This window comes from Entelurus aequoreus, linkage group LG12 (assembly GCF_033978785.1).
Source record: "Entelurus aequoreus isolate RoL-2023_Sb linkage group LG12, RoL_Eaeq_v1.1, whole genome shotgun sequence".
In the NCBI taxonomy this organism is placed as follows: domain Eukaryota; kingdom Metazoa; phylum Chordata; class Actinopteri; order Syngnathiformes; family Syngnathidae; genus Entelurus; species Entelurus aequoreus.
Window position 1 is genome coordinate 29,036,552 of NC_084742.1, and position 13,876 is coordinate 29,050,427.

Sequence of the window (13,876 nt, forward strand, 5' to 3'; positions counted from 1 at the left end):
ACTTGCAGTATGTATTTAGGTCAAACCAAAACCAGCTCCAGAATGGTCTGAGTACATTGTTATTAATTTACACAAAGAGGACACAGGAATAAATAGTAAAAAAAAAAAGTTTATTGTGAAAGTAAAACATTAGCTTCCTCTTTACAGTGGTTGTCTAGAACTTGAACTCCTTGTACTTTTTAGCGCCGCCTCGTGTGTCCTGGGGCTGAGCCTTCCTCTTCTTTTGCTGAAAGTGACATTGACATAATTACCTTCTTCATCATCATCATCATCATCATCATCTTTGTGCATTACCTTCTGTTTTGCTGCATGCTCAGCCACCATGTCGCTGAAGTCCTCTTTTTCCACCTGCGCCTGCTGCTCGCGCACGTGTTCTTCATACTTCTGGGTCATGGCCATGGGGTCCAGCTCCAGCTCCTCAGGTGCCAGCGCCACCTCCACACCATGCGAGTCTCCCCCGCTGCCAGTTTTGCGGCTCACCGCAGCCTACGGACGGATCAAGCATGCGTGCTATAAGAAGGACGGCCACGTGGATGGCATTTGGTGTTTGCAATCCAGTACATACTCTACATTGCTCCCACACTTATTATGCCATAACTGCAATCACATGCTTAAAAATTAGCTATAGTAGCAAATGACTGCCACTCCCAATAAGTAGATATTTGACAAGAATCTTAACATTTCTAATAATAACATGCACTCGTAACGCATCATTTTGTAATATGTATTAATTTTATACCTATGTTGTAATAAAAATAAACTACACAAATCAATTTACAATGAAAAACATGGTAAAATACCAAAAGAAGATCAGGATACAAAACTAGTCTTAAGGACTATTTAACTAAACCGTTATGAGGGTTATGTATTTTCAGAAAGCTAAGAACCACAGGGCAGGACATGTATCTTAAGTATTTAAGCTTAATATACCACGTTAACACAATATATATTTATCATTTTCATAATTTGATTTACAAATTTAAGTATTTTATAACCTCACAAAAAAACTGGTTATTTTTAATTGAGGCGGGATGTCAGTACAACTTCTAGAAGTCTTGCGCAGATTCCAGAGGAGTTGGCAGCTATAGGATGGACAGGAAAAGGCTCTACTCACGGCTGACATATCGTAGATGTGCGTGGAGGCCATCATGGCGGCGCCCACTGGGCCCGTTCGTCTCTCAGGAAGGACGGTGAAGAGTTGTGGCGTTTCATTGCTGCGAGGACAAGAACACGGTCAAACAGAGGGACATGATGGAAATGATAACAGGGGCCTTTTCTCACCCATCCATGGCCTCCTCGATCTTCTTCTTCCTCAGCTCGATGAGTTCAGGAGTCTCCATGCCAGCGGGGACGGACGAGAAGCCTCCGGGCGTGATCAGACCGCTGAAAAGACGCCAACGTGTCATCATTACTGTGACATCACGTCATAACCTTTAACCTCTACCTGTCTGCCGGTGTAAAAAATCCCGTCTCATCCGGTTTCTCCTCGTCGCTCTCCTCCTCCTCCTCTTCTTCTTCAGAAGACTCTTCGTCAGACGGCTCCAGCTCACCCCACGTCGAGCGGTCCACTTCCTCTTCCTCCGCTTTGGCCTGCTCGCACAAATCAGCACATTTGATGGCATCTTACCTTTAAATTCCTCGATAATCAGGCTCGCGCAAGACTTACTTGGAAGTCTGCAGAGTTGGTCCCGAACACATCGCCATAAAGCGGTTTGCCCAATTCGTCTACTGGGGGTTTCCCCCATCCACCAGCATGATAGCCGAATGTGCAGTTCTGAGGAGGTGGGGGTCAGAGCGTCAGAAGACATTTAAGAAGCTTTTCCAAACAATCATGATAGTGGTTATTACCTCCGGGATGGGTGAGTTCAGTCCAGGGATCTTGAGGTTCGGGTAGGACGGAGGGGGGCCGTACCTCTGCATTGCAATCAGCCAGGGGGGCGGGACCTTATGGGAGTTCTGGGGGAAGACACAAGTGTGAGCAACGTGACAAGTGTTCAACTTTTTTGCTGTGAGACAATGCTGCAGGCACTCACGGGTCCAACTGGCATTCCCAGCGCGATGCGAAGCTCATCGGAAAGGTCACCTGGCTTCTTCTCCTTCAGACGGGTCTCAAACTCTTTACCCTACACACACACACAAACACACTCAGAAACCTTGACAAGCAGTGCAGCAGGTGCTTGTCATAAGCGTTACCTCGTAGTAAAGATCTCCATGGATGGTCAACTTGGGCTTGATCTGCCACTTGAAGAATGCGTCGTGAAGTTTTTGGTAGTCAATGTCGATCTTCCCCATTTTGGGACGAACTTTCTCCCTCATTTTGGTTTTCATGGTTTTGGCGTCTTCCTGAGAGACGCACAGAAGGGTTTGCTCTCATCACCCCTGAGATACTTACACAAAAACGTCACTCTCGACCAGCCTACCTTCTCTTGCAGGGCCTCTCTCATTTCCTGAATACCGGTCCGCCTGATAAATTCCGGGAGTTGGAAGGGCGGCTTCTCAATGCCCCTCTTCCCTTGCAGGTACTTGCGCTTGAAGCACCAGTGGCGAGGAACTGGAACCGTGTTCCGGGTGGCCTTGAGGTGGACCAGCAGTTTGGGCTCCTGTGCAGTCACATCGTGCATCTCCACCACATCTGGGCGGGCCACCAGCTGGGGGCAGAGCAAGGCGGTCGTCAAGTAAACTGCCTGCGGCTGAGGGTCAGAAAGGTAGGGGCGAAGTTTACCTGCTTGAGCTCAGCCACGGTGAGACGGTTCATCCTCCTCAACTTCTTCTTAGACAGTTTGGGAACATCTGACCGCAGTTCCTGTCCAGGAGAAACAAACATCTTCATTGTGGAACAAACTGATTTGCACCTGTGAAAGACAAAGTCAAACCTCGTCGCTGTCATCGCTGTCTTTCTTCTCCAACTCAAAGCCTTTCTTCCGCAGGATGGGCAATTCTTGCTTTTCCGCCTTGTCTGGCTCTTTGTCCTTCTTTAGGTCGTCAGTCAGCTGCCAGTCAAAAGGTGTCATGAAGCTTGGTGTGACAGCAGCCAATCACATGTGAACTCACCTTGAAGGCATCGAAGACGCGCTTGAAAAAGATGTAGTTGGGGTCGTAAATCTCTGGCTCCTCTGTAACGTACTCTATCTCCACTTGGGTTTCATCTTCCTCCTCCTTCTCGCCGTCGATCTGCTCCTTCTTCTCCTGGGTACGCTTGTTCTTGCTCTTCTTCTTGCGGTTCCTGCGTCTGCGGTTTTTCTGAGGAAAAAAACAGCTTCATGTCATCACTCGCAGTTGCAAGGAAACAAATATTCTGACAAGAAGACTCACGTCCTTCTTGGACATCCGATTATCGTCTTCTTCCAACTCAGACGCTGCGCGTGAAGAGCTGTTCAAGTTCATGTCTGCGCTGCTATCTTCTTCTACTTGTAAAAAGGACAAACACAAGACAGTATTGACAGAAAAGCAGCAGCCAACCGCTGCTGGGATGGGCGATATGTCCTAAAATCTAGACTGCGATATATATTGCTGCCTCTTGCGATATCGATGTATATCAATCATGATTTATAATTTGATATGTAAATGATAATAAAACCATTTCAAAAGGGGCTAGTAAGGTTCCTAACTTAGCTGATAACAGATCTGATATCATATTGCATAATGTATTTGATTGTGGCAGTACGCCACGGCAACATATTAGCAACCACTCTTTAAAAGTCAGTTTTTTTTAAGTGAAAACAAAATAAAATATAATGTTTTATAGTATCCAGAAGAGGACACACAAAGTTTGACGCTCTTTTTAGATTATATTGCCAATCTTACTGTATGCTAACAACGAGCCCTATTCCAACAACAATTTCCTCTGTGCACATACGTCCCAGTGTTTCACCCATAGACACACAACAGCACTTCCTTAATCTCCGCAGACAGTGTGTGTTCACAGGTCACAGGAAAAAATGGTAATTGGATTATACTTGTATAGCGCTTTTCTACCTTCAAGGTACTCAAAGCGTTTTGACTTTACTTCCATATTCCCCCATTCACACACTGATGGTGGGAGCTGCTATGCAAGGCGCTAACCACTACCCACCAGGAGCAAGGGTGAAGTGTCTTGGTCAAGGACACAACGGATGTGACTGGGATGACAAAAGATGGGATCAAACCCGGAACCCTGAAGTTGCGGGCACGGCCACTCTACCACCCGAGCCACGCCGTCCCCAAAAAAGAAAATCATAACACACTAATATACGCATTAACGCCAGCATGTAGTTATAGTACGAATGGATATATATCAGTGGCCTAGTGGTTAGAGTGTCCGCCCTGAGATCGGTAGGTTGTGAGTTCAAACCCCGGCCGAGTCATACCAAAGACTATAAAAATGGTACCCATTACCTCCCTGCTTGGCACTCAGCATCAAGGGTTAGAATTGGGGGTTAAATCACCAAAAATGATTCCCGGGCGCAGCACCGCTGCTGCCCACTGCTCCCCTCACCTCCCAGGGGGTGAACAAGGGGATGGGTCAAATGCAGAGGAAAAATTTCGCCACACCTAGTGTGCGTGTGACAAACATTGGTACTTTAACTTTAACCTAATATTAGGGCTGTCAACCTTAACATGTTAACGCATGTGATTAATAAAAATAAATTATTGTGTTATCAAAATGAATCACTTCGGGTTAAGACTTCACCCGGAAGACGCATACATTTGTTACACAGTCTGATCGACGTCCCATTGGGGGTGTGAGTTTTTCCTTGCCCTTATGTGGGCTCTGTACCACGGATGTCGTTGTGGCTTGTGCAGCCCTTTGAGACACTTGTGATTTAGGGCTATATAAATAAACATTGATTGATTAATTGATTGATCGCAATGAGAGGCGGTCAATTTCGCTTCAAAACAGAACTTTGGATAAAACTAAGGTAACTTGTTGGTATTGCAGCAACAAAATTTTTTTTTTTTTTTTTTTTAAATCATCGGCACACATTAAGTTTAAAATACCATCTTAAAGTAAAATACATACTCGAGGATGGTGTTGTCAATCCTCTTAGTGACTTCTTTGGTAAACAAGCTACTAGCAACAAATCCAATTACTTTTCCCAGGGATATAGGAGACTTTTTTTGTGTCTTGGAGACTCTGGTGAAACTAAGCAGCAGCAATCACCGTCCTCAGCAGGCAGTGACGGCTGCTGCTGGTCAGCTGGTGCTGCTGCGCCCATAGCTACATGCTAGCATGAATGCTAGCTACATCGACATGAAGCAAAGGAGAACGCTCCGCTGTTAAGTTAAACATATGCCTTTGCAAAACGGACAGTCACATCTTATATTTGTGAAGACCAAGTCCTGCATGAAGACATAATTTATATCACCACAACTGATCTGTTGTACATTGAAGAGAAACACTTACAGCAAGGATGAACAAACTGTAATACACAAATAAGAGTATCAACTTGCAACTACAGACTAAATGTGAATTTATTTTTGCTTCCTGGAGAACGTTGAACATCTGCAAGTAACCACAATGAGCTGGGGTTGCATTGTACCAAAAAAAGAGATCAGTATTGTCATCTGAAAAAGGTAAACACTAGTTTGTCTCAACAACGGTTTAAACTAAAGAAGAGTAAATGGTGCACTATGTTAAGTTGTTTATGAGTGTTTACTACATTAATGATAAGTATCTTGTTTGCAAGATTAAAGGCCTACTGAAACCCACTACTACCAAGTTAAAGGCCTACTGAAATGAATTTTTTTTATTTAAACGGGGATAGCAGATCTATTCTATGTGTCATACTTGATCATTTCGCGATATTGCCATATTTTTGCTGAAAGGATTTAGTATAGAACAACGACGATAAAGATCGCAACTTTTGGTATCTGATAAAAAAAGGCTTGCCCCTACCGGAAGTAGCGTGACGTAGTCAATTGAACATATACGCAAAGTTCCCTATTGTTTACAATGATGGCCGCATGAAGTGAGAGAGATTCGGACCGAGAAAGCGACAATTTCCCCATTCATTTGAGCGAGGATGAAAGATTTGTGGATGAGTAAAGTGCAAGTGAAGGACTAGTGGGGAGTTGAAGCTATTCAGATAGGGAAGATGCTGTGAGAGCCGGGGGTGACCTGATATTCAGCTGGGAATGACTACAACAGTAAATAAACACAAGACATATATATACTCTATTAGCCACAACACAACCAGGCTTATATTTAATATGCCACAAATTAATCCTGCATAAAAACACCTACGTGTTTGTTATGCTAGCTCCTAGCTCCATAGAACACGCCAATACAATTCAAACACCTGATCAACACACACAATCACTCAGCCCAAAAGACAGTTCACCTAACCCAATGTTCATAAAGCTTATATATTTTTAAAAAGTTACGTACGTGACGCGCACATACGGTCAAGCTATCAAATGTTTAGCAGCCAAGGCTGCATACTCACGGTACCTGGTATTCAGCTGGGAATGACTAAAACAGTAAATAAACACAAGACATATATTTACTCTATTAGCCACAACACAACCAGGCTTATATTTAATATGACACAAATTAATCCTGCATAAAAACACCTACGTCTTTGTTATGCTAACTCCTACCTCCTATGCTAGCTCCTAGCTCCATAGAACACGCCAATACAATTCAAACACCTGATCAACACACACAATCACTCAGCCCAAAAGACCGTTCACCTAACCTAAGGTTCATAAAGCTTATATATTTTAAAAAAGTTACGTACATACGCAAAAAAAAAGTTGCGCACATACGGTCAAGCGATCAAATGTTTAGAAGCCAAAGCTGCATACTCACGGTAGCACGTCTGCGTCTTTGTCATCCAATTCAAAGTAATCCTGGTAAGAGTCTGTGTTGTCCCAGTTCTCTACAGGCGTCTGTGTATCGAAGTCAAAAGTCCTCCTGGTTAGAGTCTCTGTTATCCGAGTTCTTCCATCTTGACTGCATCTTTCGGGAATGTAAACAAAGACGCGCCGGCTGTGTACTGTTGTTGCGGACTTCGTTCGAAAAATACGTCCGTTTCGCACCGACAACTTTCTTCTTTGCTTGCTCAGCTTCTTTCTCCATGATGCAATGAACATAATTGCAACAGATTCACGAACACAGATGTCCAGAATACTGTGGAATTATGAAATGAAAACAGAGCTTTTCCGTATTGGCTTCAATGTGGAAGGCATACCCGTGTTCCCCGGGCTACGTCACGCGCATACGTCATCCTCAGAGGCGTTTCGAACCGGAAGTTTAGCGGCAAATTTAAAATGTCACTTTATAAGTTAACCCGGCCGTATTGGCATGTGTTATAATGTTAAGATTTCATCATTGATATCATCATTGACTATCAGACTGCGTGGTCGGTAGTAGTGGGTTTCAGTAGGCCTTTAAGTTAAAGTTAAAGTTCCAATGATTGTCACACACACACTAGGTGTGGTGAAATTTGTCCTCTGCATTTGACCCATCCCCTTGGGGAGCAGTGGGCAGCAGCGGCGCCGCGCCCGGGAATCATTTTGGTGATATAACCCCCAATTCCAACCCTTGATGCTGAGTGCCAGTGTCTTTGGTATGACTCGGCTGGGATTTGAACTCCAACCTACCGATCTCAGGGCGGACACTCTAACCACTAGGCCACTGAGATATACCAACCACGCAGTCTGATAGTTTATATATCAATGATGAAATCTTAACATTGCAACACATGCCACTACGGCAGGGTTAACTTATAAAGTGCAATTTTAAATTTCCCGCTAAACTTCCGGTTGAAAACGTCTATGTATGATGACGTATGCGCGTGATGTCAATCGTTGAAACGGAAGTATTCGGACACATTGTATCCAATACAAAAAGCTCGGTTTTCATCGCAAAATTCCACAGTATTCTGGACATCTGTGTTGGTGAATCTTTTGCAATTTGTTTAATGAACAATGAAGACTGCAAAGAAGAAAGCTTTAGGTGGGATCGGTGTATTAGCGGCTGGCTACAGCAACACAACCAGGAGGACTTTGACTTGGATAGCAGACGCGCTATCCGACGCTAGCCGCCGACCGCATCTATGATTGGGTGAAGTCCTTTGTCGCTCCGTCGATCGCTGGAACGCAGGTGAGCACGGGTGTTGAGCAGAAGAGGGCTGGCTGGCGAAGGTGGATAGCTAATGGTTTTAGCATAGCTCTGTGAGGTCCCGTTGCTAAGTTAGCTTCAATGGCGTTGTTAGCAACATCATTGTTAAGTTTCGCCAGGCTGGAATGCATTAACCGTGTAGTTACATGTCCATGGTTTAATAGTATTGTTGATTTTCTGTCTATCCTTCCAGTCAGGGGTTTATTTATTTTGTTTCTATCTGCAGTTAAGCCCGATGCTATCACGTTAGCTCCGTAGCTAAAGTGCTTCGCCGATGTATTGTCGTGGAGATAAAAGTCACTGTGAATGTCCATTTCGCGTTCTCGACTCTCATTTTCAAGAGGATATAGTATCCGAGGTGGTTTAAAATACAAATCTGTGATCCACAATAGAAAAAGGAGAGAGTGTGGAATCCAATGAGCCAGCTTGTACCTAAGTTACGGTCAGAGCGAAAAAAGATGCGTCCTGCACTGCACTCTAGTCCTTCACTCTCACGTACCTCATCCACGAATCTTTCATCCTGGCTCAAATTAATGGGGTAATCGTCGCTTTCTCGGTCCGAATCGCTCTCGCTGCTGGTGTAAACAATGGGGAAATGTGAGGAGCCTTTCAACCTGTGACGTCATGCTACTTCCGGTACAGGCAAGGCTTTTTTTATCAGCAACCAAAAGTTGCGAACTTTATCGTCGATGTTCTCTAGTAAATCCTTTCAGCAAAAATATGGCAATATCGCGAAATGATCAAGTATGACACATAGAATGGATCTGCTATCCCCGTTTAAATAAAACAAATTCATTTCAGTAGGCCTTTAATGCAAGCTGCAAAGACTTAAAATATGCACTTAATTTTTACTATACTTATTTTCACCAAATTTTCAGCAAATCAATGACTTGCAGTTCAGTAAAACATTTAAACAACGTTCCTGTATGACATTCTGTCAACTAAATTGCAGTTGTACCCAAAAATAATAATTTTATTTTTGCAAGAAAATAACCTGTGATTACCGAATTTTTCGGAGTATAAGTCGCTCCGGAGTATAAATCGCACCGGCCAAAAATGCATAATAAAGAAGGAAAAAAACATATATAAGTCGCACTGGCGTATAAGTCACATTTTTGGGGGAATTTTTTTTTATAAAAACCAACACCAAGAATAGACATTTGAAAGGAAATTTTAAATAAATAAAGAATAGTGAACAAAAGGCTGAATAAGTGTACGTTATGACACATTAATAACCAACTGAGAACGTGCCTGGTATGTTAACGTGACATATTATGGTAAGAGTCATTCAAATAACTATAACATAAAGAACATGCTATATGTTTACCAAACAATCTGTCACTCCTAATCGCTAAATCCGATGAAATCTTATACGTCTAGTGTCTTACGTGAATGTGCTAAATAATATTATTTGATATTTTACGGTAATGTGTTAATAATTTCACACATAAGTCGCTCCTGAGTATAAGTCGCAGCCCCGGCCAAACTATGAAAAAAACTGTGACTTATAGTCCGAAAAATATGGTAATCATGACTAATCACAGGTAGACCTGGGCAATATGGCCTAAAAAAAATCCCAGATTTTTTTCACAAAAAAAAAAAATCGATTTACGATTTTTTCCCTATTTTTTTTTTTTAAAGAAACCATTGAATACAAATGACAGATAATTTTTTTTATTTGATCAAAAACTAGTAGTTTGCAATGAAACTGCATCTTACTCTTGGCAAGATTCTAATTAGTATAATGTTATATACAGATATAAAAAAATGACTTTTTATGGAATTATTTTCAAATAATTAAATTAAGAGCTTCTTTTGGAAAGCAATATTTCTGTTTAAATATAATACTTCTGTTAACAAAAATTTATTATTGCATATTGCATGGAAATAAACAATTTCCAACATGTGGATCAATAAAGTGCAAACTTCTGTCTTGAATAACATACTCCTGTAAATAAATATGTAGTATTATACAATGTATTAGGGATGTCCCGATCCAGGTTTTTGCACTTCCGATCCGATACCGATATTGTTTTTGCACTTCCGATCCGATACCGATACTGACCGATACCGACCGATACTGGCCTATCCGAGCATGTATTAAAGTTTAAAGTTATTTAGCCTACTTAGTTGTCAGAATCATGTTGAAAAGGGTTTTAGTACTCTTGATTACAACTAGCCAGCTGAATTAGGGGAGTTTGAATAATACACAATGGTTGGTAACAAGAAACTGACCTGTTTATTCAAGGATAAACACAAAATAGACAAAATTATACATGACAAACAGAAATGGCATCATTGAACTAGGGCTGGGCGATATGGCCTTTTTTTAATATTGCGACATTTTAAGGCCATATTGCGATACACAATATATATCTCGATATTTTGCCTTAGCCTTGAATGAACACTTGATGCATATAATCACAGCAGTATGATGTTTCTATGTGTTTTGATTGATTGATTGAGACTTATTAGTAGGTTACACAGTGAAGTACATATTTCGTACAATTGACCACTAAATGGTAACACCCGAATAAGTTTTTCAACTTGTTTAAGTCGGGGTCCACTTAAATTGATTCATGATACAGATGTATACTATCAGATATATACTATCATCATAATACAGTCATCACACAAGATAATCACATTGAATTATTTACATTATTTATAATCCGGGGTGTGGAGGAGGGCGCCGGATGTAAGTGTCAAAAAGACAGCCAAAAGAGTTTGATACGAGAATAAATCTAAAGTTAAAATATAGGGTAGAAATGCACCCATTTGCAGGAAATGTAGTCTTGATTTTCAAAATTTTCTTTCAAGGCTTGCATGTCTACATTAAAACATTCTTCTTCATACTGCATTAATATATGCTACTTTTAAACTTTCATGCAGAGAAGGAAATCACAACTAAAAAAATCACAAATTTTTTCATACGGTGTTGATGTGGAAATTTTTGCCTCTGCATTTTGATGGTGTGGGCGTGTGGCACAGAATGGAGATAAGTGTCTTGACAGACGTTACAATATTTGAACAATGATGACGAAAACTGTTTTCTCTGTCGTGTCCGTGTGTCGAAAATTGTTATGAGCTTATTTTTTTATTTGATTTTGTGCGTGGCATATAATTGCTATGCGCAGAGGACGCTTGAGCAGTGCGCAATTGCACAGGCGCACAACTTAGAGGGAACGTTGCTCGCACGGCTGCGCTAGCATCACAGCTAACGTTAGCCATGCTGCTACCTCTCTGCTCGGGGAGGGCGTATACGTATGTGACGTATGACGTGACAGTATGTGACGTATGTAAGAAGGTACGCTTGCTGTCTGTGAGAGGGAGACACAGAAAAGAGTGAGAAGAGCATGTCGTGTAATGCCAGCAGCGAAAAGCAACTGCGTGAGAATCCACAGACCTGTGGATGTGTTGAAGGTGTGCTGGAAAATGCGGAACGGAAATTAGGGAGCAGCAGAAAAGTGGAATGTATTATTTAAATCGGTGCGTTGGAAAACACGGACCAGAGTTTTTGTTAACTGGATCTGGATCTGCATTTTCCCATGCCTTGTCGATACGCATTTTTTGGCAAATATCGGCGGACATCCCTACAATGTATCCAAATAAATAATGAAGTAAAACATTGAGAAGACTATAGTTTGTTTCGGTAAGTAAATAAAGTAAACACAGCCTTTTTCATACACACATCTTGGCCGTGTGCAAAGCGATTGCTTTAATGATCGCTCTACGCATTGTGCTTCTTTCTCATCATACATGGTATCCTCAAACATACCTGGAGTAATCGATTCCACCATAGTAAGATGATTTTTAGCCTGTAGTCGGTCTGTTGTTACGTCTTGTTCGCCTCATAAAGAATTGCACTTCTCACACTCAGCTGGAAGCTTTGGTTTAAGATGCTGGAACAAGTTTGTTGTGCGGGTGCCTTTTTGAAACAAACTTTGAACCGTGCTGTCATTTGTTCCACGCCTGTTGCTGCAAAACCAAATACTAACAACACTTTTCTTTTCTTTGAAACAAACGTCTTGCTCTCCTTTACGTTAGCATTAGCCATGTTTTGCTATGTGTGCCGCTAAAGTTAAGTTAATAATTTTTAATGGCAAAACTTAGTTTTTACCACTGGATTATCAAAAGACGTACTCATTACGGGAAAACCGTTGTTGTTGGCAGGTATGGCAAAGAGACGGATCAAGATTTTAACACACATTGTAGGTAGGAAAAAAAACAGAATTTTTTTGTATATTTTTACAGAGATAAAAAAGACGGATTTCCGACTATAGACGGAAAAATCCCATGTCTGAAGTATAGAGAGAAGGATACCAACCCGCAGGGTCCACATGCTGCTCCTGTCTGATCTCCTTCAGCTGGAGGATCTTTTCCAGAGCCTGAGGAATCTTCGGCCCTCCAACAATCATTTCCTCGCTCTGCCAGATCTTCAGGAAACATCACACTTTTAGTTGGGTGCCAACAAATTGAAGGAGGGGTCTAATTTAGGCAGGGCTGCTTACCTCCCTGTTGTCGTCCCCTGGGGGGAGAGGTACTCTCTGTCTCTGACTAGGCATCATACTGACACCCGGGGGTAGCGGACCGCGCGGATCCAAACTCACTGTGAAGCAGACACACAAGCAGGCGGTTAGAGTGTGAAGGGTGTGCTATATAATGAATCTCATCTACATACTTCTAACCGCGGTGACAGGGGGCAATGCCCTGCCAATGGGTCCCTGCTGCATGTGAATCATCTCCTGCTGGCGCTCCTGTTCCATCAGCACCGCGGCCTGAATCAAAAAGTTTCAACAAGTTATATGATGTAGCCACGTTATCTTCATGCTAACTTGCCCTCTCACCCTCTTTTGCTGCTCCAGCAGCTCCTGATTATCAGACAGCCGACCATCGTGTTCCTCGTGCTGCATCACAATGGCCGCCATCTGCAGCTGGTCATCTTGCAACAGACCCGGAGGAGGCATGTGCATGACAGGAGGCGGTGGTCCACCCGGCATCATGCTCATTGACGCGTGCAGCATGCCCCCCATCACAGGCGGCATGGACTGGATGCCAGGCATCTGTGGTGGAACAATGCACCCATGAGTCAACACTTTAATAGTGCGGCATCACGTGATAATTGGGGAAATTTACCAGGGGACCCACAGCTTTGTCATCATTCGGTTTTCCCACCAGGACACCAGTCTACACAGGGGAGACATTAACTAACAATACAACATAACACAAGCCGTCTGTCCTTTTTGATGTAATTTTACCTGAATCATATAGCCTTTCAGTCTGTCAATCAACTCTTCCCTTGGGCCTGCAGACCAAAACAAGCAGAATCAATTGGAGCCATATGAACCTTAGTGCTGGTAATATCAATGAACAAAAATGATCGTCTAAACTTCATGGAAGATAAACAATACAACAGCTACCAAGGCAATAATTTCATTAAGACCCACGTTTGTTTTCAGTTGCATACGCAACTCTAGATTATTACAAAAAACAAGCCAAGCGACTAAGCTAGCGGAAAAGTTAGCATCGTTAGCTTAGCAAGCCTTAGCTAAATACAAGCCCTGTTTTCGGCGCTTTTAAGTAATTGTTCTTTCTTTTCTTACCCAACGTGGGCGCGCCAATCTCGGCCAGCTTGGTTTGGAGCTCTGAATGGTTCCACGAATTTAAAGCCGCAATCGCACACCCCAGGTCAGCTTGGCGACCATCAGCTCCCGGTGGCAAGTCGGACGCCATGTTGGACAGTGAACGTAACAACGGCGCCGATGTGACGCG

General features: G+C 42.6%; 1 protein-coding gene across 1 annotated transcript; it reads right to left on the minus strand.

Moving 5' to 3' along the window:
* Positions 1-91: 91 nt before the first annotated feature.
* On the minus strand, positions 92-13,865 carry sf3b2 (splicing factor 3b, subunit 2). The gene is made up of 21 exons (XM_062065480.1): positions 13,708-13,865; positions 13,363-13,409; positions 13,241-13,291; positions 12,952-13,167; positions 12,786-12,882; positions 12,616-12,713; positions 12,432-12,540; positions 3,313-3,407; positions 3,052-3,240; positions 2,874-2,990; positions 2,723-2,803; positions 2,421-2,648; positions 2,194-2,343; positions 2,034-2,123; positions 1,849-1,956; positions 1,667-1,774; positions 1,445-1,590; positions 1,282-1,383; positions 1,115-1,214; positions 295-486; positions 92-226 (listed from the first exon to the last, which is right to left on the minus strand). Exons 1-21 carry the CDS (start codon positions 13,835-13,837, stop codon positions 155-157), a joined length of 2,526 nt encoding a protein of 841 aa, XP_061921464.1. The 5' UTR covers positions 13,838-13,865; the 3' UTR covers positions 92-154.
* Between the last annotated feature and the right edge of the window lie 11 nt (positions 13,866-13,876).